General features: G+C 35.8%; 2 protein-coding genes across 3 annotated transcripts in view; both read right to left on the reverse strand.

The window, feature by feature from the left end:
* CUNH16orf87 (chromosome unknown C16orf87 homolog) overlaps window positions 1-7,184 on the reverse strand; it is a 28,416-nt gene extending 21,232 nt beyond the window's left edge. The window contains exons 1-2 of one of the 2 annotated variants that reach the window (XM_046434779.2): window positions 7,004-7,175; window positions 1,071-1,167 (exon numbers count right to left, since the gene is read on the reverse strand). In XM_046434779.2, coding sequence (XP_046290735.1) covers window positions 1,071-1,167; window positions 7,004-7,069 — 163 coding nt within the window. In that variant the 5' untranslated portion in view covers window positions 7,070-7,175. Of the gene's footprint in view, window positions 1-1,070; window positions 1,168-7,003 lie in introns of both variants that reach the window. The other variant, XM_046434780.2, reaches the window with a different exon arrangement.
* A 1,722-nt stretch (window positions 7,185-8,906) lies between these two features.
* LOC124086375 (histone-lysine N-methyltransferase SETMAR-like) overlaps window positions 8,907-27,395 on the reverse strand; it is a 35,984-nt gene continuing 17,495 nt past the window's right edge. Inside the window, exons 2-3 of the mRNA XM_046434547.2 lie at window positions 20,845-20,941; window positions 8,907-13,909 (exon numbers count right to left, since the gene is read on the reverse strand). Coding sequence (XP_046290503.2) covers window positions 13,527-13,909; window positions 20,845-20,941 — 480 coding nt within the window. The 3' untranslated portion in view covers window positions 8,907-13,526. The remainder of the gene's footprint in view (window positions 13,910-20,844; window positions 20,942-27,395) is intronic.

The following is a 27,395-nucleotide window of genomic DNA, read 5'->3' on the forward strand; positions in this document are numbered from 1 at the left end:
CCAGTCAAGCTCAATTAAATATCACCTCCTCAGAGATGCCGTCCAGTCAAAAGTAGCCTTCTAGTCACATGCTAGTATGATACCTTAATTTTCTACAAAGCATTTATCACAAGGTAATATTGCCCATTATCTGTTCACTATCTTCCTCTCACGAGAATATAAACTCTATAATAGCAGTGAACCAGCATTTAGAGTAAATTCACAGATTTATAACCAAAGTTTAGAACAGCACCCAGCATGTAGGTACTCACTGTGTCTTTGTTATCAGTCTAATCTTATTTTGATACCAGTGTATGAGGCTATGATTTCATCAAAGAATGCTTAACAAAATTTTGTCTTTTACTGAATAAACCCATTTGACTATATTAACAGAAAAGTAATAAATTCAAATAAGATTATTTTAGACAGTCTCAGAGAATTATGAATAAACAATAAAAAATATATTCACACAAAACCAAGATGTATTTTTTCAGTGACTAGATTAAAAAAAACAACAATACCACCAAAAAACACTTTAGAAATGTTGCAAATTTTACAAGAGCTTTTGGAGGAAAAAACCCAACAGATGAGTAGATAAACAAATTGTGGCATAACTATACAAATATTATTACTAAGTAATAAAAAGAAATTAAACCTTATTGATACATAAAACTTGGGTTGAATCTTAAATAATTGTGATCAGTAAAAGAAACCAGGTTAAGAGTATCATACATACTATATGATTCCATTTAGATGAAAAGAGGTAGAAAGCAGCAGTGGTTACTTGGGATGGGGGAAGCAGGAAGGTGGAATTTCAGAGGGAACTAGGATATGTATAATTACTCAACATCAATTACTGCTTAGCTTCTCAAAAAAAATAATAAAATTTAAAATAAATATTTTTTATAAACTTTATAAGCATTACAAGGTAGTTAACCATTTAAATGAAATGAACCAATCATAAGCCAATTTCTAACAACTCTTTTTGTGCACGCACTGACATCAAACCCAAAGCCTCAGGCATGCTAAGGCACTCTACCACTGAGTTACATCCCTCTAATAGCTAATATTTTAATATTAAACTCTATTACCTGTAGAAGATGGTGATTTCTCTGAGTGTTTTGCATTTAAAAGTTTTCTGCTAATAAATATGTAACCACAGGGACATGATTTACAAGCAACAGGAACCTGTGGGGAAAAAAATAAAAATATATTACTTTTTCTATTAGATTTTCAGTGCATATTATCTCCATAAATGAATGATAAGTGGCAATCTGATTTATTTAAACCCTACCTCCTTACAACAAATTATATACATATTCACATTCTCCTAGTGCTTACTATACTAATACCATAACAGTAAACGCATGACAAATATGTGCGGATATGAGTAATCAAGAGAAAACCTTTTCAGGGTCAAAACCAGAGGAGGTACATAGGAAAAAGTATCATTTCCTAAAATGTTAATTGATAGCAGTTTATGCTGCAGAACAAACTGTAATCCCAGTATAAGATTATGAAGGCTCAACTGGAATAGTGAGAATGAAAATGGAGAAGAGGTAGATTTACCAGATGTTTCAAAACCAGGAAAAACAAGACTTAGGACCAAACTGACCACAGTGGGAAGAACCAAAAATACCTCAGGGTTCTAACAAGAGAGGGGACTTTAACATTTTATAACCACCAGGTTTTTTTTTTTTTTTTGGAGGAGGGGAGGGATGGGGGGGAATATAATATAATTAAAATAGAACGTAGGAGTTGAGATCTAAGATCTTAAAGTCTCAACTCCAGGAACAATCTTAGACTAAACACTTTAGTTCTTTTATAGGCTTCTGTTGCCAAATCTGCAAAATACTTATATTCCTTTCTCAATTTCATACCTATAAATATTTCAATAGATACATATTATTAAAAATCATTTAAATTTTTTTAGTTTCCCCACCACAAGCATTTCATTAATATTTAGTTAATAATCCTTGGAATCACAATTTCACCAAAAGTCAGAAACTAATCTTAACAAAAAAGTACTCTCTGAGTAATTATAGCCAGAAAACTGAAATTCTCTGGGTAAGATAAATTCCGTTTGCCAGTTGCTCTGCTTAAGTTATAATTATAAAGCTTTTTATCCATATATGTACAAAATGTCTCAGATTCTAGAATATATTCCATCTAATTAAGCTAAATTGAAACTTTGGCAGAAGAGTTCTTTTTCTTTGCATAAAAATACCCAACAAAGGATCTCTAATTTGCATTTAAGAGATATAACAATGATCCTATAAAAAGATATGTCTAACAAGCTTATTTTATTAAGATTGTAATGAGATTCCTTCCAAACCTTGATGAAAAATGTAATGTTACATTTTTAATAGTGTAAAATCTGCCAAAATTGATTATCATTTTTAAAATTCACATTGTTTGGTTTCTCTGAATAATAAGATGATAATAATAATAAGGTACTTATTTCCTTTATACCTAAACATATCACAAGGGCCTCCACAATAATGTAAACTATTTAATGCTATCCAAAAAACACAGAAGCATGATGTTCTTACTCAACATCAACAGCTCCTTTGCTAATCCTAATCAGCAAGCATTTTCTTCCAACTACGAGAATCCAATAAATTTAGATGTCTGTCATACAAAAGAAAATCATATCAACCTATGTTATATCCAGAATTAGGAGAGTGCAGCAGTTAAATGAGAAATACACATAGGGCTTTGGGATCCAGATGCACACACATTAACTCAATTAATAATTTGATCTTCATCTCTTAATGAGTTCTGATCAAGAAATCTTTGTGTGTATCAGCTAATTTACTCTAAAGTCCTGTTTAAAATGGAAAGTCCCTCCCAACTACTGCCCTAGAAACAAAACCACCAATCATCACCACACCCTAGATTCTGTTTAAAAAAAAAAAAAAAAAACTATGAAATAGGTTAGGTAACTTAAGCAATACTAATCTCATTATATTAACTAAAATAATTTGGATCTTATGCAAATATCCAAAACTTCCCTTAAATTTCAGTTGATAATACTGAAGACAATTGTAATAAAAAATCTAATGCTATACTTTCACAATTTTAAAATTTAAAAGAACCAAAAATATTGTTTATTGATGATTTATTATTTATCAACTCATTTCTTCAAAAGTACATATATTTGTTGTATTTTAAGTAAAACAGTTTTTTTAAGTACTGAAAAAAAAAAGATCCTGGTCCTACATTGCTTTACTGATATTTCAAAAGCTCTAAAATAACCATATTACAGAGAACTCATTTACAGTAGTTCTACCTTATCCAGTTTCACTTTCTGAAGTTTTAATTACCTAAAGTTAAAAAAAAAAAAGGGGGGGGGGGTGAACACAGTACAGTAAACTATCCTGAGATCCAGATAAACTACATTCACATAATTTTTACAATATATTTGTTATGATTGTATTTTATTATTGCTTATTGATTTCTTACTATGTATAATTTATAAATTGTTTTAGCAGAGGTATGTTTGTATGTATAGGAAAAAATATTGCATTCAGAGTTTCTTACTATCTGAGGTTTCAGGCATATGCTAGGTAATCGTGGAATATATTCCCCTGCAAATGAGGGTAAACTATTACAATTATTTTTTCTTGAAATACCTGGGATTGAACTCAGGGACACTTTAACACTAACCTACATCCCCAGTCCTTTCTATATTTTTTTTATTTTGAGACATGGTCTGGCTAAATTGTCCAGGCTGAACTGGAACTTGGCAGTCCTCCTACCTCAGCTTCCCAAATAGTTGGAATTACAGACATGCGCCACCACATCCAACTAAACTGTATATTCTTTACTGCTAAAAGAACCAAAGTTATGTAGAGCAGACACATATATTTTATAAAAATGAAGGTAAAAAAGTACATAAAAGACACCAGAAAACTGGCAAGAATCTTGAAAATTACTACACACAAAATGGCTTAGTAATTTTGAGTGGTCAGTGGATGTGAAACTCCATTGAAAATGAAGAGCACTGTGATTTAGATGTCTTAGAACTATTATTTTTGAGAGGCCAATGAAAGAGATGTTATAGAGCAGCTGAAAATCTAGCTCTTTCCTGTTTGCTTCTCTGTATCTTATTTTTTTAAACTTGAACACAGGATATGCAAAATTAGTCAAGTATAGAAATCTCAGACTTTAAAGATTTTACATCTATGTTTAACAACTAAATTCAAAGTTAATGTTCACTAGGTAACTTAAAGTTATAAAAGTAATAGCATTATTCTAATGTTGTTTAGAAAATTGCTTTCTTGATTGTAATTTTTTTCCAATTTATAACTAAAAGAAGCTTATACTATAAATTGGTGGGGGATATTGAGTATTGACCCAAGGGCACCTTACCACTGAGCTACATTCCCAGGCTTTTTAAAATTTTTAAATTTTGAGACAGGATCTCATTAAGTTGCTGAGGCTGACCTCAACTTACAATCTTCCTGCCTCAGCCTCCCAAGTTGCTGCAATTACAGGCATGCACCATAATAATAAGCTTAGTGATTCTTAAAAAGTGATTTTTCTTTTAGTAAAAGTAATTTAAACTTATCTTCTGCTTATTTAAAAGTATATGCTTCTTTTTCACGGGGTGTGTAATCCCAGCAACTCAGGAGACTGAGGTAGAGAGTTGAAATTTAGTGTGACCCTATCTCAAAGTTGAAAATAAAGAGGGCTGGCGTGTGGCTCAGTGGTAAAGCACTCCTGGGTTCAATCCCCAGAATCACCAAAAAAAAAAAAAAAAATCAACATAACTTTTAGTTTGTCAACATGCATATTATACTCTTTTAAGTGATTAAAGAACAAAACAACCACGAACATATTGTGTAATAGCTTGTTATGATCACATTTTGTCCCTCCCACCATCCACTCAAAAATTCACATACTAAAGCCCTAACTTCCAATGAGATGGGTTTTGAAGATAAGGCCTTAAAAGAAATAGTAAGGTTTAGATGAGGTCAGGAGATAGTACCTTCATAATCAAATTAGTGACCTTATGAGAGAGTTTGCCCTGTCGCTGCCACTCAGAAGACAGCCAGCTAAACCAGATGCAGTGGCACATGGCTGGAATCCCAGCTTCTCTAGAGGCTGAGGTAAGACGATCACAAAATAAAAGCTAAATAAAAATCATAATCATCATCATCATAGTAATAAGGAGAGCCAGCATCTGCAAGCCAAGAAAGTCCTCACCAGAATACTGATCTTGGACTTGCAGGCTCCAGAACTATAAGAAAATAAATTTTTGTGGATTAAGCCACCCCATCATGGTGTTTTGTTATAGCAGCCACAGCAAACCAAGATACAGCTATTTTTATACAAGTGAATATATGTGTATAATGAAATTAAAGTGATCTTTCAAAATAAAACACTGTTCATGTTTTGCTGAACAATGTCAGGGTCTCCTACAAGTTTATTATCCTTTGCTCTTTCTTTAACCAGGATATTAAAAACAGATTATTTTCCCCAAAAGATAACTTTTTGCCAAGTAAAACAAGAACAGGATTTGCAATGACTTGTGCCCTACAGAAACTGGAATGCACAATGGATACCATGTAAACCTTATACTTTTAAACAATTAACTGGAATAAGTTGAAATTATTGCCAACACACTTAATTCACCATGTACAATTTTTTAGAATTTAACAAATTTAGTATAATGGTAAGTGAAAGTAACTATTTTAGAAAATATGACCAAATTGTTTTGATGCTGCATACTTGTAAGGCTCAACAAAATGTATTCTTGCACAACCTTTCTCTCATCACATTTTTATCACTACCCATAAATGATACTAAAATATTTAACGTGTTTTCTGTTACAATATTTGGTCAACCTATAAGACCGCTTCTGAAAGAATGCATCTAAAATCAGCTTCTAAAATAACGTCTCCAGCCATTTCAAATTACTCTTGATTTTTTTTTTTTTTTAAGGGGAGGAGAAAGAGGTAGTCATTTTGAAAAAATTCACTCTGGAGAAGGAAAACACACCCATATCTGCATGCTGGCATGAAATGGGGGTCTTACGAATGGTTTTAATTGAGGAAGTTTTAACTCATTAGATGGAAAGGCTTAGAAGAACATCTGCTATTATAGTAAAGAATGAGGCATGCTTAAATTCGGGTTTGTTTTTCTTTAATTACAACCATTGCAACATGAATTTGGTGCAGACAAGAATCATTTCAAATTAATGAAACCACATGAAAAATGTTTTAAAAGATCTGGAAACAGAAACGTCAAATTTATAAGTGATTATCGCGACGGGTGGGATGAGGAGCTTCCAGGAGGGAAGGGCTTCATCGTGGACGTTGTTCAATCATGTTCCATAAAAAAACAATGTAATGAAAGAATCAGAGATTACACAACATTAAAAATATAATAAACAGATCTAGAAGAAAAAAATCCAAATTCGCAAAAACTTAATATTACATCGCGGCCCCTTTTGTCATGTTTAAGCGTCCGCCCAAGACGCTGTCTGGGCAATTTTGGGAGATCACCACACACAACTGAAATGGGAACAAAGCAACCCTGTGTGGCAGGACAGAGCCTTCAGAGCCAGGGGCCTGGACTCACTCGGAGTCGGGCACACCGGGCATTCCCACCAGCCCAAGGGAACTAGAAGGGGCCGTGCTCCTCCACTGGGGCCGCGGCCCCCAAGGTCCCAGAGCTGTCACCCGTGGCCCGCAAGGCGACTCCATAGGGTCCCGACACAAACCCACGCCCCCCCCCCCCGCGCAGCTGGGTCAGACCACCCGGGGGCCTCCAGTCTGACCACCGCCAGGCGGAAAACCCGCCGGTCACCGGCCCGGGTCGTTTCCCCGGCAACCCCGTGGCTCCGCCCGACCGGTCCCGGGGTCCGGCCGCTGCCACCAAGAATCCGGCCGGCCCACCCGCTCGACCGCCAGGACCCAGGCAAGGCGGCCTTTGCTTAGCCAACGGCCGCCAAGCAACGGCCGCCGACTGCGCGCACCCGCCCCGACTGCTCGTGCGCTCGGCCCCCGGCGCCCACCTGTTGGTCGCACTCGGGGCATGATTTGGTGGCCATCTTCACTTTCTTGGCTCGAGTTGCAGACATGCTCCTCTCCTTCGGCAGCGACGGCTCGGGCTCCTCCCCTAAGTACCTCAGCAGCCCGGCCTCCGCCCGCCCCGTCCCCACTCCCGCAGGTCTGACCAAAGATCTGGCGGCGCGCGCGCACGTTCGCGAGCTCGCGCTGGGCCTGCGTGCTGAGGGGCGGGGCGCGGCGTTGACCGGCGGTGGACAGCGGGTCCCTGGTGCCCGCTCCTCGGGACTGCGGCTCACTCTCCCCACCACGGTGGGTCAGCTTGTGCCCTGCACTTTGCCCGGCCTGGAGCTCGCCTCGAGTCTCACGGGAAGACTTCCTTGACAGTCTGGCGTGGCAATGGCCAAGTCTCTTCCAGGCCTGACTGTGGGGGGCGTGGCTCAGGGTAACGGGCGTCGAACTCAACCAATAAATGCCCGGGTAGGTGCTGGGCACGCCCCCTCCCTAGTAGTAGAATTCTGGAGTGAAAGGGGCTGCGGACGGTGAGGGGCTTAGCTTAGCACAAATCCCGGGATTAATACACTTCGGTTAGCAAGGCGAATCGGTGGGGAATTATAAGTGTTCTCCATGCCAAGCACTGGGCTTGGCACTACACAGTATAAAATTTGTTAATTTAAATATTTTTAGGGCCAGTTCGACCAGGCAAATGTGAAAATGTTTGCTCTCAAAGAACATGCAGTCTAGTGGTGTAAATCGTCTCACCGCAAAGTTGAGATATTATTGGGAAGCGTAAATAGGTTGACTATTAAAAGCCAGTTAGACTTTGACCTAGCAACCCACCTTAAGGAACCTGAATAAATATTCTCCTCCTGAGCTCACTTCTACTTGTGCAAAGATTACTGCACTATAGCACTCCTGGTTAGAACAAACTTTTGGGAATAACCTGAGAATCCAATAAGTTACATGAGGCAGTTAAAGAGTAGACATACAAAAAGAATATCATTACAGCTCTTAAGAAGAGATCTATATGAAAATCACCAAAACACCATTTAAAAAAAAAACACTATTTAAAATGTAACTCTGGTGAGGGGCTGGGATTGTGGCTCAGCGATAGTGTCTCGTCTAGCACGTGCGAGGCCCTAGGTTCTGTCCTCAGCACCATGTAAAAATAAAATTTTTAAAAAAGGTAAAAAAAAAAATGTAACTCTGAGGTACAAATGTGATATTTATTCTTGTAGATGCATTAACAAACTGCAGGACAATAGTAAGAGACAGATTTCTTTATTCAGACTGGGACAGTATGAGCAAAGGCAAGGGAGTCAGTAGTTCTGTGTTGTAGGTATACCAAGGGCAAGGCAGAGTCAAGGCTGGAGAGTAGGTTATATCCACCTCTAAGGGAATTTGGGTTTTATTCTTAGGGCATTGGGACAACAAGGTAAGACAGAATTAGGTTTGAAGTTGAGAATGATTATCAGGTATCAAACCTGAGGCAAGGACAGTAGGGAAGAATAGGGACAGGACTGAAAAAATATGAAGGTCATAATATTAGCAAAAGTGGGATGGGGGTACGGCTGCAAGGGCCATTTCTTGGATGGCTAAAATCTCTATGAAAAAAACTGGGGAGAAGAGGTAACAACGGAAGGGTAGCACTTCAGTTTTCCTCTGATGAGAATGGCGTAGGGCATAAATCAGAAAACTAGGCCCTGAAGAGAGTTTTCTGAAAATCTCATCTGAAATGTGTTTCTTTCTGTAAATTTCCTAGAAAAGCAACTTGGCTGGAGTGGGTTTTAAAGAAGAGGTCTTTAACACTATGGGGTCTATGTAATAGTTAAACCAAATACACACATGGTCTATGACCCAGTTCCCACTCCTAAGTATTTAAGAGAAATGAAAACATTTTCACAAAAAGAGTTATGCAAGAATATTCATAACAGCTTTATTAATAACATATACAGACTGGGGAAGGGGGAACCAAAGACTACTCATCAAGCAGGTAAACAGACAAATTGTGGTATTCATGGAATACTAACCAGCTTTAAGAAGGAGCAAATTTTTGATACACATAACAAATTGGATGAACATCAAAATGGTAGTAGCCAGGCATGATGGCACACAACTGTAATCCCAGCAACTCAGGAGGCTGAGGCAGAAAAAGAACAGCCAATTCAAGACTAGCCTCAGCAACTCAGCAAGGACCTGAGCAATTCAATGAGACCCTATGTCAAAATAAAAAATGTGCTGGATATGTAGCTCAGTGTTAAAAGCACTCCTGGGTTCAATTCCCAGTATCAAAAAAAAAAAATCTGTGTAGTAAAGGTTTTATATGTACTATGCGATTTCATTTATGTGGAAAACTATTCTATGGTAGAAAAACAAAGCATGGTTTGCCAGGGTAAGTGAGGTATGAGGGAACTTTCTAGACTGATGGTAACAATCTGTATCTTAATAGCAATTTGTGTACAGAAGTGTTTGCATTTGTTAGTACCTACAAAATGGTACACCTAAGACTTTACTGAGCTAAACTTTACCTCAAATAAGAACCTTAAGCAAATTTTGAACATTAAGTGGTGATGTGTATGCTGAAGTATTTAATTACTTCATATATACTTTTACCTTAAAGTGAAATGTGCTGATGCACAATTTATATTGAAATGCATTAAAAAAATAAGATGAATAATTGATAGGTAGATATGTGGGTAAATGATCAAGCAATTATAGTAAAATATGGGTACAATAGAAAAGTGGTATAATCAGCATTTAGGATTTACTATAAATTTCAAATATGTTACATGTCTGAAGTTTCCATAAACTATAGGAATCAAAACCTACTCGTTTAAGCCATTGTTCATTAGATTTTTAATTATTTGCTGTAGGATATAATCCTTACACTGATACCAACACAAAAGTTTTCTACAAAGTGAATTAATTTGCCTTTACATTTATTATTCATTTAAGAAATATTGAATAAGTATATACTGTGTACTGGGCCTTGTGTTCTTGATGAGGATATGATCTTATAAACAAAATAAAGTCCCCGTGCTTATGAATATTATAAACTAGTGGAAAAGGTAGACACAAACACATAATCACTGTTATTAAAATTATGAAGGAAGCACATTCAGGCTTTAGGGCAGGAAGGACGTAACCTGTGGTGGCTAAAGGAATCAGTAAAGACTTCCTTGAGGGAATTTGCATGATGTATAGGTTTTGTATGTACTGTGTGATTCCATTTATTGAGCTAAAGGAATTAATGAGATGGGGAGGGATAGCAAATATTCAGACAGAACAGTAAAAGTGAAAGAAGTCTCTGTGGCTGCAGCACCAATGGAAAGAGGACGAAAGACGCACCCTGCTGAGGATGGGTACTCTTTCAATTCACTTTTCACTAGCTTTTGATGCTATTACTTACTTTGCCCAAGATCTTGCATGTACGCTGCTAAAGTGGCTATAGGTGTTCTAGTCTCAAAATATCCAATTAGACTAGGCAGGAACTTTAATAACAAGTATTAAATACTTGATGAAATAAAATGGCTATTAAATGCTACTTTTTATTCTTTTTTGCTATTAGGACTCAAGATACTGCAGGGACACAGTAGCAGCCTTCATCTCCATTCCTTTCCTTATTTTGACATTCGAAACAAATTTTCTACCAAAGATTCTTTTTAAAGCTTTTCCTTCTTCTTTGGAAAAGGAGAATGAGAACATTAGGATGCTTGGTAAGTCTATACAGGTATAAATTTTCTCCTTTGTATTAGAAATCCAACATAACTATTAAATTTAAAAAATTATAGATTTAAATCCCTACTCTTCCAAGGCAATGGAGGATTATCCCAATGATGAAAATCTAGTCATTTTGTGTTGATTCTTTCACATATACCCTCCATACGCCTAAAATGAAAGGCTGCAATAAAAAAAAAAGTTTAAAAAAGAAATAACTGTCAAGGACAAAGGCATAATAAGCCTCCACTCTGTCCTAACAGCTTTTCTTTTCTTCCTACATGACTAATAACACACTGGGTGGGAACATTCTCTGGAGAAAAGCCACAGGGTCTAAGCAACTCAAAGAGCTAATGTGCGTTTAGAGCTGGGTAACTCTGATCTATGCTAGTCAGGCATCAGCCTTCATTTGAGCACTGAACTCAGCCCACTGGCCTTCCTTGGATGCCAGAGGGCCCTCTAGGAGCCCCATACCTTACTTTACCTCCATTGCTTTTTCTTTCATATATTACTAAGTACTACTTATTGGACATCTAGTCTGTGTCTTGTTCTTCATATTGTCACTCAAACCCTACATAGTGGTAGCAAATTCTACAATTAAGGAAAGCAAAGTTCAGGAAGTATATGAAGAAAGAATGTTTCTTTTGTCAAAATAGAAAACCCAATTCAAAGTGGCTCAGGCAAAATGGGTATTTACTAGCTCACATCCAAAGTGGCTCAGGCAAAATGGATATTTACTAGCTCACATCAAAAAACAAAAAAACTCTAACGGTAGTACTGGTTTCAAACACAACTGTATCGAAGCACTCACAAAACCACAGGGCCCATTTCTGTCTCTCTTATGGGAGGTAGTAGGTAAGATCACTGGGATAGTGTAAAACCCTGTATCTGTTCCTTTTCCTGTCTCATCATGTTTCACTGCTTCTGTTTTGGGTTTCCTACCTATCCACAAACCACCACACTGAATTGGATAAGAATATCCCCTGATAGTTTTAGACCAAAGCCTGGCCTCCTGCTCTGCAGTTTGAGAAGTCTAAAGGGGAAAGACAGATGGCCATAAAATAACAACTGCCGTTTACTCTAAAGAAACTAAGTAACTATACATCATCACATTCTTTCACATTGGTCAAGCTACTTCTCTTGTGCTCTGTGACTACTAAGCTTCACCCTCATACTGATTTGAAATAAAAGTCCTTCCCACATTTCTGGTCTCGGCTCTGTACCAGAATGGCATGATTTAATCAGAGGCTTCATTCTCTCTGCAGCAAGGCAGAGTCCACCAAAACAATGGATTTTCTTTGACAAACCCAAGGATAAGTAGTAAATAGGCAGATGACTTCAGATCAAAGCACCCAGCCAGGGAGGTAAATTAGACTATAAGCAGCCTAGGCTCTGCTCATCAAAGTTTGTGTCACCACGTGGGACTGCTTCAACCCAAAAGAATGAGGCTTTTTTTTTTTTTTTAAATTTGCACTAAAGTATCCTGAGGTTCTTACAGTCAGTTCTACTTTAGGTGATCTTCATTCCATCTTTCCCTCCATTGCCTCCCTCTAGGTAAGACCCAATCCAGATGTCCTTCCCTCACTGTAGGCTTTATTGACTCTCCTCTCTCTCATGGATGAGAAGACTTTAGCAGGCTGTTTGAGGGAGAGGCAGGAGAGTACCAATTCAGTTTCCTTACCCCAACATAATCTCTGGATGCCATAGAGTAACTATAATCTGGATAGCCATGTCTCTACGTGAATGGCTTTCATTGTTAGTAATATGATTTCCATTTCTTCAAAAACTGTTCTCTGAGAGCCTGGGGGCATTTGCCTAGGCTTCTCATCTCCCTGGAGTTCTTTTTATACCCAGATTTTTCCATGGTTGACTCCTAAATATCTTTTGCATACATATACAATCGAAGTTGTTGCACATTCCTCCCATGAAGAATCTCAAAAACTCATCAGCAAATCTAAATTTTCTACCATGCCAGTACCTTTCAGTCTTCATGTTCTGCCAGAGGCTGGGAAGGTATCAGGCTAAACTACATGAAAGTGACTTTTTGTATGTCAAAATGAAAATGTTCTATTTTGAGAGAAACACATCAATCTGAATTGTGGTATGAGTGTGTGAACACACACACAGGTGCACACAGGCACATATGCTACAGCTGAAACCCAGGAACTGTACATGCAAAACATGTGCTCTATCATAGCTATACCCCCAGCAAAAAAATAAATATTCAACCAAAATATGCATTGTTAGCATTAACTACTGTCACCAAGTGATTAGTATTCCCCAAATGATAAATTTCTCAAAATAATGTCGTAAAATATTAAATGATATATACAATGTTCATAAAATTCAGCACTGTTAAAAATTTATTTAAATCCTCTGAAAAAGGTCTAGTGAGTAAAAATGAATGTGACACAATTTCTCAGTCCAATTCTGTTAACTTCGCTATGATGGCTTGTGCTGTCTGTGACTGAATGCTATCCCAGAAAAGTATAGATCCAAGTCTGCTAACCAAATGCAGAATGATTCTAGATCAATTTTTATGCATAATGTCAACTTCTTCACAATACAATGTTAATTAGATTTGCCCAGGTTAAGCAGTAATGAAATACCCTTTTTGCAGACCACCTACAGTTACCAGAATCTTTTTTGGTTGTAACAATGGCTTTAACAAATGTTTGGGAACTTCACCAACATCCAATTGTTGATCAGATCACTTTCAATTGCCATGTATGTATCCATTTTTTTCATTAAAGCTGACGATCCTCTCCAAAACAGGTCTCTGTGCTTTCAAATTTTAACCATCTCAGCCTGTGATCATCCATCAACTGGTGTGGTACCTACCCACTTGTCCAATTTTTTCACTTTCCCTATTGCAGCCAGGTGACGAGCCACTGTTGTAGCAGAAACTCCTAAGTCTGCAGCAAGGCCTCGAATTGCTGTTTGGGGGTTAGCCTCCACCAGAGCTCTCAGGTGATCTTCATCTAAAACAGATTTGGGTCTCCCTCGAGGCTCATTTTTCAGACTCAGATCCCCAGAACGAAATTTTTCAAACCACCAACGGATGGTCCTTTCACTAACAGAGCCTTCTCCAAAGACAGAACTGATGTTCCTACTTGCCATGGCTGCACTGTGTCCTAGTTTAAATTCATATAAAAAAAGTATTCGCAAATCTTTCAAAGATATGGTATTATTCACCTCTGTGGAGAAAATAAACCATAAAAACTCAATCAAAGAAAATTGAAGAGTACAGTACTATTAAAAATACTGAAGAGCACAGGTAAAAATAGACCTGATATCAACTTTACCAATTGTGATAAAGTTTCAACTGATCAAACATCAGCAATTTCACTTAGAGGATACAACTTTTTGTCACTGTATTCAGCTGCTATCAGTTCATATTAGGTGGGTATTTCTTTTAGGCCTTTTGGCTTTCTCTGACATGAATAAAATTTCTCATAATTTTATAATCATCTACCATAGAAGACAATGCTTTCAAACTAAAATATGAGTTGTGCTTTCGAATCCAAGAATTCAGTGCCTACCAAACAATTTTTTTAGTAGCAGGGATCTAGTACAATTTAAGAGTTGGGGGTAAATTCTCCCATAATGGACTGATAAGCCTATTTCTTATGCTTTTTGAAAAAAATTCATTTTTACATCTGTCTCTTCCCCATTTCATATGTTCTGAATGACTGCTACTTCACAACCTTCTTTTTTTAGAATTTTTTTTAATATTTATTTTTTAGTTTTTGGTATACACAATATCTTTATTTTATTTTTATGTGGTGTTGAGGATCCAACCCAGTGCCTCGCACATACCAGGCGAGCATGCTACCACTTGAGCCACATCCCCAGCCCCACAACCTTCTTTTGTTCCCTAAATCTTTATGTAGAATTTATCTTCTTTAACCTACCTCTCTATTTTGACCTTTTTGGTTCATTCTTAATTTTGGTGTACATGAATAAAAGTAATATTTTAGGGGAATAAAAGAACTAACTGTCCAAGTTCACATTTTTCCCTCAGCAGGCACATATGGCACTAGAATCTACTGTCTAGGGTGTTTCTGAAAACTACAACCATAATAAACTCATTCCCAAGTCCATCAAACTACAGAGTGATTCAGCAGAATTTAAATCTGGTCAACATGTGAGTTGAGAGGAATCTTGGGGTAGGAGGAAGGGAACTTTACTTTTTAGCAACTTATAAATACATATACAGCCCCTATACATATCCCTCCATAGCAACTTTCCTGCCTCCAAAATGGAGAAGAAGAAAAAGGAAAGGTCTCAGTTCCTTTTTGTCCTCAAAACTCCAGTTTAAACTTTGAAATAAATTGGTAATTAATCTTTTATTACCAAGGCAGGTAAAAAAATCTGATCTCAACCATAGTATATTGTTACTAAAAACAAAAAAATAGGTATATTGCAACAGTAAGACAATGAGAGAAGTGAATAACTTAATTTTAGTTTCCAATATAAGGAAAGCAATTACCCTATTGTTACTAAATGAACAGAAATGGGAGAACAAAATTTTCCAAAATACAGATTTCATTAATATGAGATGCTACCTCTCCTACTCCAAACACGCTAGTTAAAAACAAAAAGCCAGGGGCTGGGATTGTGGCTCAGCGGTAAAGAGCTCCTACCTTAGTATCCCAAATAGCTAGTGCAGCATGTACAAGGCCCACCTGGGTTCAATCCTCAGCATCACATAAAGATAAATAAATAGAATAAAGAAGTTATTAAGTCCAAATATAACTACAAAATAAATAAAAATTAAAAATAAAAAGCCAAACTATATATCCCAAAAATACATAAAAATAATGGATCTGAAACAGATATTTTTAAACAAATATGCTTAAAATGTTCAAAAGGAGAACTTCTGACTTCATTAGGCAAAGCTGGATACTGTAAAAAGAATATTTATTTATTTATTTATTTAAATCCCACTGTATATTTAGTTGTCATGTCTTTTTAGTCTCATCCAATTCATGACAGTTCCTCAGTTTTATCTTTCTTTTTTCTTTTCTCTTCCATTTGTGAGTGCTGGGGATTGAACCAGTAGCACTCTATCACTGCATTACATCCTCAGTCCTTTTTATTCTTTTTAATTTATTTTTAATTTTTGTTAGTTATTGATGGACCTTTATTTTTGTTCACTTATTTATATGTGGTGCTGAGAATCAAATCCAGTGCCTCACACATGTGAAGCAAGCACTTTGCCACAGCCCCAACCCCAGTCCCCCTTTTTATTTTTGAGACAAGGTCTTACTATGTTGCCCAGACTGGCCTCAAACTTGTGATCCTCCTACCTCAGTATCCCAAATAGCTAGGGTTACAGGAGTATACAAATGTATTTAGGTTCTTTCTTATCTGTTGACTTTGAGTTTTCTGAAGAATTATCTCCCAAATGTTATCTCATTTGGGTTTGGCCCATACTTTCTTTTTTTTTTTTTTTAAAGCGGGGGGGGGGAGGATTTTTTAATATTTATTTTTTAGTTTTCGGTGGACACAACATATTTATTTTATTTTTATGTGGTGCTGAGGCTCAAACCCAGCGCCCCGCGCATGCCAGGGGAGCGCTTTACCGCTTGAGCCATATCCCCAGCCCTAGCCCATACTTTCTAATGTAGCTTGGGGGCTACGTATTTTCAGCAAGAATGCACAAAAATGCATTCTTTCAGTGCATCACATCATAGGATCCATGATACCAACATGTTTTATTATGAAACTGACTTTGGTAATTTGGTTAAATTAATTTTTGTCAGATGTCATCACTATAAAGTTACTGTTTCCTTTTGTGGTTAATGAAGATCTTGAGGAAGATACTTGAAGATTATAAATTTTGTTTCTCCTCAAATTTTCACCCACTAATTTTATGATTCATCAGAGAATCATATTTGTGGCAACTATTAATTTGTTTTGTTAATGCTGATTTCCTATTTCCTGTGTTCCTTCCACATTTATTAACTGGAAATCTCCTATAAGGAAGAACTGTCCCTTCTACCCTACTTATTTATTTATGTATGCAAGGATGGACTTGTAGATATTTACTTTATTCTATGGATTATGATCCAATGGTAACAGCATTTATTTATTTATTTATTTATTTATTTATTTATTTATTATGGTGTCAGGGATTGAACTCAAGGGCACTCAACCACTGAGCCACATCCCCAGCCCTATTTTGTATTTTAATTAGAGACAGGGTCTCACTGAGTTGCTTAGTGCCTCACTGTTGCTGAGGCTGGCTTTAATTTGTGATCCTCCTATCTCAGCCTCCCAAGTCACTAGGATTATAAGTGCTCACCACTAACATTATTTATTTTGCTCAGGTTGTTTCAACTTTAGCTATTAGTAGATTCTTCAGTTGGCTCCCATATTCTTTCAACAATATTGGCCCTGAAATGTTTTTTTATACTTCATGATATTCCAGCTTTCCCTAGTATTTTCCCTGTCCCAGTCCTGGAATTGACCACTTCCCCAAATAGCTCTGATTCCTTTTATTGGAGAATTGTGTTTAGAAACAAAAGTCTACTCAGGAGACTGAGAGGTAAGAAGACTGCTTGAGCCCAGGAAGCCAGCCTGAGTAACACAGCAGGACCCCTGTCTCAAAAAAATAAAAAAGGAAAGAAAAAGAGAAGACAAACGTGGGTGCAAGAATTCTTTATTACTACTGGGATGTTAGTTAATGCTTCTAGTCCCTCTCAGTGGACAGTTAGGAAATACATATATTCATATTAACCCACACATATACAGACTATCTCAAATTTCAACCCAATACAGTTTATTTTAGTTGCCCTTTTCATTATTTGTAAGACACCCAGTTCTTATCTAAAATATATTTACCTATGTGCAATTTTAGTACATATATAGTTTCAGAATCTCTAATTCATATCCCTATGAGAAATGCATTTATTGACTATATTACAGCATTTATATTAATGAATATTATTTATAATAATTTAATAACACTATTAAATATTATTTGTTAGTTGAACTTATGGGTTCAATCCCCATTACAGAAAAAAAAGGAAAATAACAAATATTGGGATATGGAAAAATTGGAACTTTCATATATTATTTGCAGGAAAGTAAAATGGTGCACCTCAAAAAATTTGAACATGTAATACCATATGATCCAGCAGTTCCACTCCCACCATATATCTAAAAGAATTGAAAGTAGAGACTCAAACAGAAACTTGTATAATGATGTTCAGCATCAGAGGCATTCACAATGTGTCTATACAATAGAATATTATCCAGCCATTTAAAAATGAAATTCTGATATTTGCTACAATATAGATGGACCTTAGAAACATAATACACAGTGAAATAAGCCAGACACAAAAAGACAAATATTGTATGATTCCACTTATGTTAAGTCCCTAGAGTAGCCAAAATCAGAGAGAGAAAGAAGAATAGAGATTACCAGGGGCAGGAAGGAGTAAGGCAAGGGGAGACTGTTTACTGGGTACAGAAATTATGTTGGGAATGCAAAAAAAATTTTGAGTATAAACAGTGGTGATAGGTACAAACATTAAAATGTTTTCAATGCCATGGAATTATACACTTAGAAATGGTTAAAAAGATGACTACTATATCATGCATATATTACCTCAATAAGAGAAAAAAAGAAAAAGTCTACTTTTTTTCCTAATGATTTGTCATCTGTAGTTTTCCATATAAATTTGGGTCTAATCCTGTACTTTTTTTTTTTTTTTGAGGTGGGGGTAGTGGGGATTTAGCCAAGGGGCACTTAACCACTGAGCCACATTCCTAGCCCTTTTTATTTTTTATATTGAGACAGGGTCTCACTAAGTGGCTAAGGCTGGTCTTGAACTTGCAATTCTGTCCCAGCCTCCGGAGTCTCTGAAATTGCCATGTGCCACCACACCTGGTTATTTCTGTACTTTCCATTCTTTCCCTCTATTTGTCTATTTATATGCCAATTCTACAATGTTTTCATTTAATATTTCATATAGTATTTTAATGATTGGTAGGACTGATCAGCTCTCATAGTTTTCATAAGTATCTTCCTGACTTTTTTTAAAAATACTTTTACTGAGATATACTTCACATACCATACAATTCACCTACTTAAAGTATACAATTCAATAGTTTTTAATACATTCCACAAGGTTGCAAATCTGTATTTTTTTACAGAAAGGTTTTTCAGAGTTACCGTGTATTTTACACAAACTCTACCCACTAGCAGTCATTCCTTATTCACCTTTGCCCCTTTCCAAGAGCCCTAAGCCAATAATATGTTTTGTTTCTATAAATTTGCCTATGTGAACATTTCAGAGCATTGGAACCCTACAATAATACATAATTGACTTTTTTCATACAGCTTGTAAGTGTCATCCATGTTGTACCATGTAGCAGTACTTCCTTTGTTTTTATTGTCACAGAGTATTACATTATATGGCTATATTTCAATTAACATCATGTGAGATGTTCCCCATTTTGAAGCTATTTATGAATAAAGCTGCTAATGAACAATGGTGTATAAGTAAGTATGTGTTAAGAATCTCTACTTTTGGGGGCTGGGATTGTGGCTCAGCGGTAGAGTGCTCACCTAGCATGCGCAGGGCCCTGGGTTCGATCCTCAGCACCACATAAAAAAACAAATGAATGGAATAAAGGTATTGTGTCCAACTACAACTTAAAAGATAAATATTTTTTAAAAAATCTCTACTTTCAATTCTTTTGAGTATATAGCTACAAGAAAATCGCTACATACTATATTGTAACTCAATGGTTAACTTTTTGAGGAACTGCCTCTTTCAAAAAACAACTGATCTATTTTACATTCCCACTAATGTATATACGGTGCCAATTCTTCCACATTCTTACCAAAATGTCATTTTATGTCTTTTTTTTTATTATTGCAGTCCTAATAGGTGTGAAATTATCTTACCGTGGTTCTGACTTGCATATTCTAAGACTAATATGTTGAGAATCTTTTCATATACTTTTTTTTTTTTTTTTAGTTTTAGGTGGACATAATATCTTTTTTTTATTTTTATGTGGTGCTGAGAATCGAACCCAGTGCCTCACTCATGCTAGGTGAGAGTGCTACCACTTGAGCCACATCCCCAGCCCTTTTCGTACATTTTAAAATATCTTCTTTGGATAACTAACCATTCAATTTATTTTCCCATTTTTCGGTTGGGTTATTTCTCTTTTTACTATTGAGATGTAAGAGTTCTTTATACATTCTGGACACAAATCTCAGATATATAATTTGTGAATATTATTTTACCCATCTTGTGGCTTGCCTTTTCACTTTCAAAGATAGTATTGTTTGGAATATGAAGTTTCAATTTGGGGTTGGGGTACTAGGGCTTTAACTCAGGGGTGCTTTATCACAGAGCTACATACCCCAAGCCCTTTTTTGAATTTTTCATTTTGAGACAGGGTCTTACTAAGTTGCTCAGAGACTCACTAAATCACTGAGGTAAGCCTTGTACTTGTGATCCTCAAGCCTCAGCCTCCCAGTTGCTGGGACTGCAGATGTGAGCCACAATACCCAGTTAAAGCTAAGTTTTGATGCAGTCCAACTTATCTATTTTTTTCTTTTTTCGCTTGCACTTTTGGTGTCATATTTAAGAAAACACTAACTCATGGGGACAAAGATTTGCTGCTAGGATTTCTTTTAAAAGTACTCTTATTTTAGCTCCTACCTTTAGGTCTATGGTATTTTCTTTTTATGATCTATTTAAAGTTAATTTTTTAGTATCTTCAAAGATAAGGGCCCAATATCATTTTTCACATGTAGATATATATCATGGTATCTCAACACCATCTGTTGAAAATACTATTCTTTCCCATTTAACTTCCTTGGCAAATTGAAATTTCTCATTAAAATTCTTTACAAGCTTAAAAAATAAAAATAAAATTCCTTACAAGCTTTATCAGCATTGTGAGGGAGTTAACACTTACAGTGGATAAAAAACAAACCAGTGTCATAAACTGACTTATTATATCTAACAAAAAACAATAATATGTCCATAAACTAACATTTTAACCTCGGTAGCAAAAATAAACTTTAACTCACAAAAATTAATCTTAAATTTATATAACTGAAATGAAAAAAAGTGGAAAGGTGGTAAACTCTCAAAATTACCTGTAAAAGGTGATGATTTCTCTGAGTGTTTTATTTTTAGAAGCTTCCGATTAATAAATATGTAACCACAGGGACAAGATTTACATGCAACAGGAACCTAGAAAGGGGGGGGAAGGAAAAATATTTTACTATTTTGCTATTCATTAAATGCCTCAAGTGTGTTCTCTTTGACAAAACAATGTTACAGGTAAAAATCACATTTATATTTAAACTCCACTTCTTCATAAATATTATTTGAAATGGGGCTGGGGATATAGCTCAGTGGTAGAGCACATGCTTATTAGCATTCTAGAGACCCTGGAGTTCAACCCACAGCAAAATAAATAATAAATAAATAATTGAGAAGTATCCTATCCTTTTCAGCTTCCCATTTTCCTATTCCTAATCCTTTACAGTTCCATTCACACAGTGGATGCTTAGTAATGCTAACATGAGTGGCCTGCTGAAAAATGTGAAGCACAACATTATTTTCCCAACTGTTAGTCTGATAACAGTCAGAAAATTGATTAGACGAGAAAAGGACTGGTTAGGAAATTATTACATTAATCCATGAATGAAAGGTTGTTGACCTGTTCTGTAATGATGATAGGTATTTTAAAAGGATTAAAAAAAAAAAAAGATAAAATTTGATGGACCTTTCAAACTGGGGAAAGGGAAAAGACTTAAAACACAGATTAATTACTGATGATAAAGCATAACAACTAAAATGAGCCTGAGTTCAAGCATAACAGAAGAGGCAAAGTATTATTTATTATTATCTGGAGGAAAGGAACAAGGTAAAAAACGTCCAAAACTTGGAGAACAAAAAAAAAAAAAGTTCTCCAATTCTCTGCTCTAGGAAAGATCTAGAACAAATATCATAAAAATCTATTCTACCTGAAGCAGTTTATAATTTATACATATTTTTAGAAATAGAATTTTTATTCTATTATTTAAAGCCTTATTAAGGTATACTGAACATACAATAAACTACACATATTTAAAATATACAATTTGGTAAATTTAGGCATATGTCTATACCTGTGAAACCATGACCACAAGCAAGACCGGGAATGTAGCCATCATCATACTGAAATCATTCCCTCCTACCTCTCTTTAACTCCCTTTCTACCATCCTCAGACAAGAATTAACCAGCTGTCAGTATAGATTAGTTTAAATGTTCCAGTTTTATCTAAATGAAAACAAGTTCCTAATCTTTTTGTTGTTGTTGTTGTTGTTTAGCTTCTTTCATTCAGCATAGTTATTTTGAGATTTGTCCATGTTGTTGCAAGTAACAAGTTTTTTTTTTTTTAATTGCTGAAAAGAACTCCATCATAAGGCTATGGTCCATTTATTCATGTACATTTAGACTGTTTCCACTTTAGGGCAACTACAAATAAAGCTTCTCTGAACATTAACATACAAATCTATATACAAGTCTATGTGCAGACACAAGTGTTGTTGTTCTAGTGTTTTTGTTTGTTTGTTTGTTTTAGGTTTTTGGTTTTTGATAAACTAGCTAAAAGTAGAATGGCTAAATCATATGGTAAGTTGGTGTTTAATATTTTAAGAAACTGCCAAACTTTTTTTTAAAAGTAGTTGTACCATTCTGTATTCTCATCAGTAGTGTTTGAGTGTTCCAACTCCTACATATCCTTAACAATACTTAAGTCTTTTCAATTGTTTGGTCTTTTCAATTTTAGCCATTCTAATAAATGGGTAGTGAGATCTCTTCATGGTATTTGCAGTCCCCTAATGATTAAGATGTTGAGCATATTTTCGTGTGCTTATCTGCCACTATCAACTTTGGTGAAGTTATCTATGCAAACATTTGCCCATTTTTTAATCAGACTGTTACTATTGAGTTTTGAGTTATTTATTCATTCATTTATTTATTTATGCTGGAGATTGAACACAGAGGCACTTAACAACTAAGCCACACCCCTAACCCTTTGGTCCTTTTATTTTGAAACAGGATCTCACTAAGATGGTTAGGGTTTTGCTAAGTTTCTGAACTTAGAAAGCCTTGAACTTGTGATTTTCCTGCTTTAGTCTCTCAAATCAGGGATTACAGGTATGCTCCACCTGCCCTGGCTGAGTGTCCTATAAAAGTACACGTCCTCTATATGATATATGCCTTGTAAAAGTTTCTCCCAGTCTGTATCTTCTGTTCATTCTCTATGAGTGAAGTTTTAATTTTGAAGAAGTCCCAATTTACCTTTACCCAGATTTACCCCATTTTTCTTTTATAATTCATACTTTTGGTGTCATAAGAAATATTTGCTTACTAACCTGAAGTCACAAAAAAATTTCACTATTTTTTAGAAGTTTCACAGTTTAGAAAATTTTTTCAGGTAGGCCTATAGTCTTATTTGAATACAACCTAAGATAAGAATCAAAATTCCTTTTTTAAAATATCAAAGCATCTTCTGTAATCACAATAAAATGAAGTTAGTAATCAAAAACAAAAGGAAAACTGGAAAAATTACAAATTTATGCAAATAGTCAAAATATTCAAACAATCAACATAGCAAAGAAGAAATCACGATGGAAATTAGATAATACTTAGAAATGAACAAAAATTTAAATACAACATATTCATACTATGTAACACATTTAAAGCACTGTAAAAAAGGAAAGTTATACACATCAACATTTATGTTGAAAAAGAAGAAAAATCTAAAATCAACAACCTAACTTTACAGTATAAGATGCTGGAAAAATAAGAACTAAACCAAAGCTAGCAGAAGGAAAGAAATAAAATTAGATCAAGAATAACTGAAATTTAAAAAACCAAAAACTAGAGAAAAAAATCAATGATAAAAGCTGATTTCGTCAAAGGTCAACAAAACTGACAAACCCTTAACCAGATTAAGATAAGAAGAGAGATCATTCAAATTACTTAATCAGAAATCAAAGAGGGAAGGCATTACTATCAATTCTACAAAAATATGAAAGGTTATAACTATGAACAATTTGTGCCAAATTGAATAAGCTAGATGAACAAATTCCCCAACACACAAAACTTACCAAGGCAGAATCTTGAAAAAATAGAAAATTTGAGAGGACTTATAACTATCAAGGTGACTGAATCAGTAATCAAATATCTTCCAAGAAAGAAAAGCCTAGGACCTCATGGCTTCATTGGTGAATTCTACCAAACATTTAAAAAAAACAATACTAGTCTCCCTCAAGCTTTTTCAAAACATAATAAAACACAGGCCTAAAGGGCCTCATGCTAAATGAAATAAGGAAGTCACAAAAAACAAAATAAAACAAATACTGTTTGATTCCGCTTATAGAAAATACCTTATTTGAATACAAATTCATGGAAATGGAAAGCAGAATGGTGGTTGTCAGGGGTAGTTGGAGAGGGAAATAAGTTACTGTTTAATGAGGATAAAACTTTAGTTTTGCAAAATGAAGAGTTCTAAAGATGCATGGTGGTAGTGGTGGCACAACAATATGAATATATTTAATAGTCTAAACTTCCAATTTCCAGTCCAGCATATAGGAAGCTTTAAGCTGGTACCCCATCCTAACAAAAAGTAAAAAACCAAACAAACTGAAAAATCAGCAATTCTTCTTAGATCCATCCATAAATTGTGGTTGTAGCAGCACATGCCTATAATAATCCCAGCCACTTGGGAGGCTTAGGCAGGTAGATCACAAGTTCAAGGTCACTCTGGGCAACTTAGTGAGACCCTGTATCAAAAAAAAAATTTTTTTTTAGAAGGGGTTGGGGATGTAGTTCAGTGGTAAAGGGCCCCTAGGTTTAATCCCCAGTACCACCAAAAAAAAGAGAAGTGAGATCACAGGGCAAACTGTTGCCTCCAAAATTGAAGAGCCCAACAGGTGAATACAAAGAATCACAACTAGAGCAGAAACTCATGTGGTAGGAAAACCTGAACTGTAAATGATGAATTGCTGTAAGCTCAGAGTGGACAACTCTGAGAGTTAAATACTTCAGGGAAACCCAGTATAAGGGATCCACACTTTTATGAGTTTTACCTCCTAAAGCTCTAAGTCCTCCCACTGAACATACAGCAAAGGCAAGTTTTGAAAGACACCATTATTCCATTCTTAAAAAGGTCTGCCCTCAGGAGAAATGTTTAACCAGAGCTTAACACACTGGTTGTTAGTTTGGGAGGTTTTTTTTGTTTGTTTATTTTGGCATCAAGGTGTTTAACCACTGAGCCACACCCCCTCACCCCTTTTTGTATTTTATTTAGAGACAGGGTCTCTCACTGAGTTGCTTAGGGCCTTGCTAAATTGCTGATGCTGGCTTTGAACTTGTGGTCCTCCAGCCTTAGCCTCCCCAGCCACTGGAATTACACATATGTGCCACTAGGCACATCCCAGGTCATTTCATCAGAGCTTAACTAACCTGTGCAAAGGAAAATTCCAACTCCAACCCACTCAGATAATCCTGATCCAATTAAGAGGGAGAGAGAAAAATTGAAATTCACAAATGAAGTTCACATTCCAGAGGCACAGGCTACAGAATATCTCCCTTCCCCGACATCTTACACCATGTTATTGAAGACATATTTACAGCAATTTCTTTTACTCAGTTTATCACATGTGGCTATCAAGAAAAAATTAAGGGGCTGGGGTTGTGGTTCAGTGGTAGAGTGCTTGCCTAGCATGTGTGAGGCCCTGGGTTCAATCCTCAGCACTGCATATAAATACATAAAATAAAGGTCCATCTATAACTAAAAAAAAATACTTTAGAAAAAATTAAAATACTACAGAGGAATCAGACAGACAAAAGAAATTAAAGGGATATGCATAGGAAAAGAAGAACTCAAACTCTATATGCCGACATGATTCTATATTTAGAAGATTCAAAAAACTCCACCAGAAAACTTCTAGAATTAATAAATGAATTCAACAAAGTAGCAGGATATAAAATCAATACCCATAAATCAAATGCATTTCTATACACAAGTGATGAATCCACTGCAAGAGAAATTAGGAAAACTACCCCATTCAAAATAGCCTCAAAAAATATAAAATGCTTGGGAATCAATCTAACAGAAGAGGTAAAAGACCTCTACAATGAAAACTACAGAACACCAAAGAAGGAAATTGAAGAAGACCTTAGAGGATGGAAAGATCTCCCATATTCTTGGGTAGGCAGAATTAATAGTCAAAATGGCCATACTACCAAAACTGTTACACAGATTTAATGCAATTCCTATTAAAATCCAAATGACATTCTTCATAGAACTAGAAAAAGCAATCATGAAATTCATTTGGAAAGAGACCCTGAATACCCAAAGTAATCTTTGGCAAAAAAAGTGAAGCAGGAGGCATCACAATACCAGACCCTAAACTATACTACAGAGAAACAGTAACAAAAACAGCATGCTATTGTCAAGAAATAGATATATAGACCAACGGTACAGAACAGAAGACACGGAGACCAACCCACATAAATACAGTTATCTCATACTAGACACAGGTGCCAAAAACATACATTGGAGAAGGAATAGCCTCTTCAACAAATGCTTCTGGGGAAAACTGGAAATCCATATGTAGCAAAATGAAATTAAACCATTTTCTCTCCCCATGCACAAAACTCAACTGAAAGTGGATCAAGGACCTAGGAATTAGACCAGAGACCCTGCACCTCATAGAAGAAAGAGTAGGCCCAAATCATCATATCAGATTAGGCCCCAACTTCCTTAATAAGATTCCTATAGCAAAATAATTAAAACCAAGAATCAATAAATGGGATGGGCTCAAACTAAAAAGCTTCTTCTCAGCAAAAGAAACAATCACTGAGGTAAAGAGAGAGCCTACAGTATGGGAGCAAATTTTTACCACATACACATCAGATAGAATGCTAATCTCTAGGATATATAAAGAATTCAAAAAACTTAATACCAAAAAAACAAACAACCCAATCAATAAATGGGCTAAACTGAACAGACACTTCTCAGAAGATATATAAGCAATCAACAAATATATGAAAAAGTGTTCATCTTTAGTAATTAGAGAAATGCAAACCAAAACTACTCTAATATTTCATCTCACTCCAGTCAGAATGGCAGTTATCCTCAGGAATACAAGCAATAAGTGTTGGAAAGGATTTTGGGGAAAAGGTACACTCATACATTGCTGGTAGGACTGCAAATTGGTGCAGCCAATTTGGAAAGCAATATGGAGATTCCTTGGAAAGCTGGGAATGGAACCACCATTTGACCCAACTTTTCCCCTTCTTGGACTATACTCAAAAGACCTAAAAAGAGCATACTACAGGGACACAGCCACATCAATGTTCAAAGCAGCACAATTTACAATAGCTAGACTGTGGAACCAACCTAGATGACCTTCAATGGATGAATGGATAAAAAAAAAAAATGTGGCATTTATACACAATGGAATATTACTCAGCACTAAAAAATAACAAGATCATGGCATTTTCAGGGAAATGGATGGCATTAGAGCAGATTATGCTAAGTGAAGTTTGCTAATCCCTAAAAAACAAAGGCCGAATGTCTTCTCTGATATAAGGGGGGTGACTCAAAATGGGATAGGGAGGAAGAGTATGAGAAGAAGATTA

Source organism: Marmota monax, unplaced genomic scaffold (assembly GCF_021218885.2).
Source record: "Marmota monax isolate L192 unplaced genomic scaffold, Marmota_monax_Labrador192_F-V1.1 WCK01_AAM20220418_F8-fsc00024, whole genome shotgun sequence".
NCBI lineage: Eukaryota > Metazoa > Chordata > Mammalia > Rodentia > Sciuridae > Marmota > Marmota monax.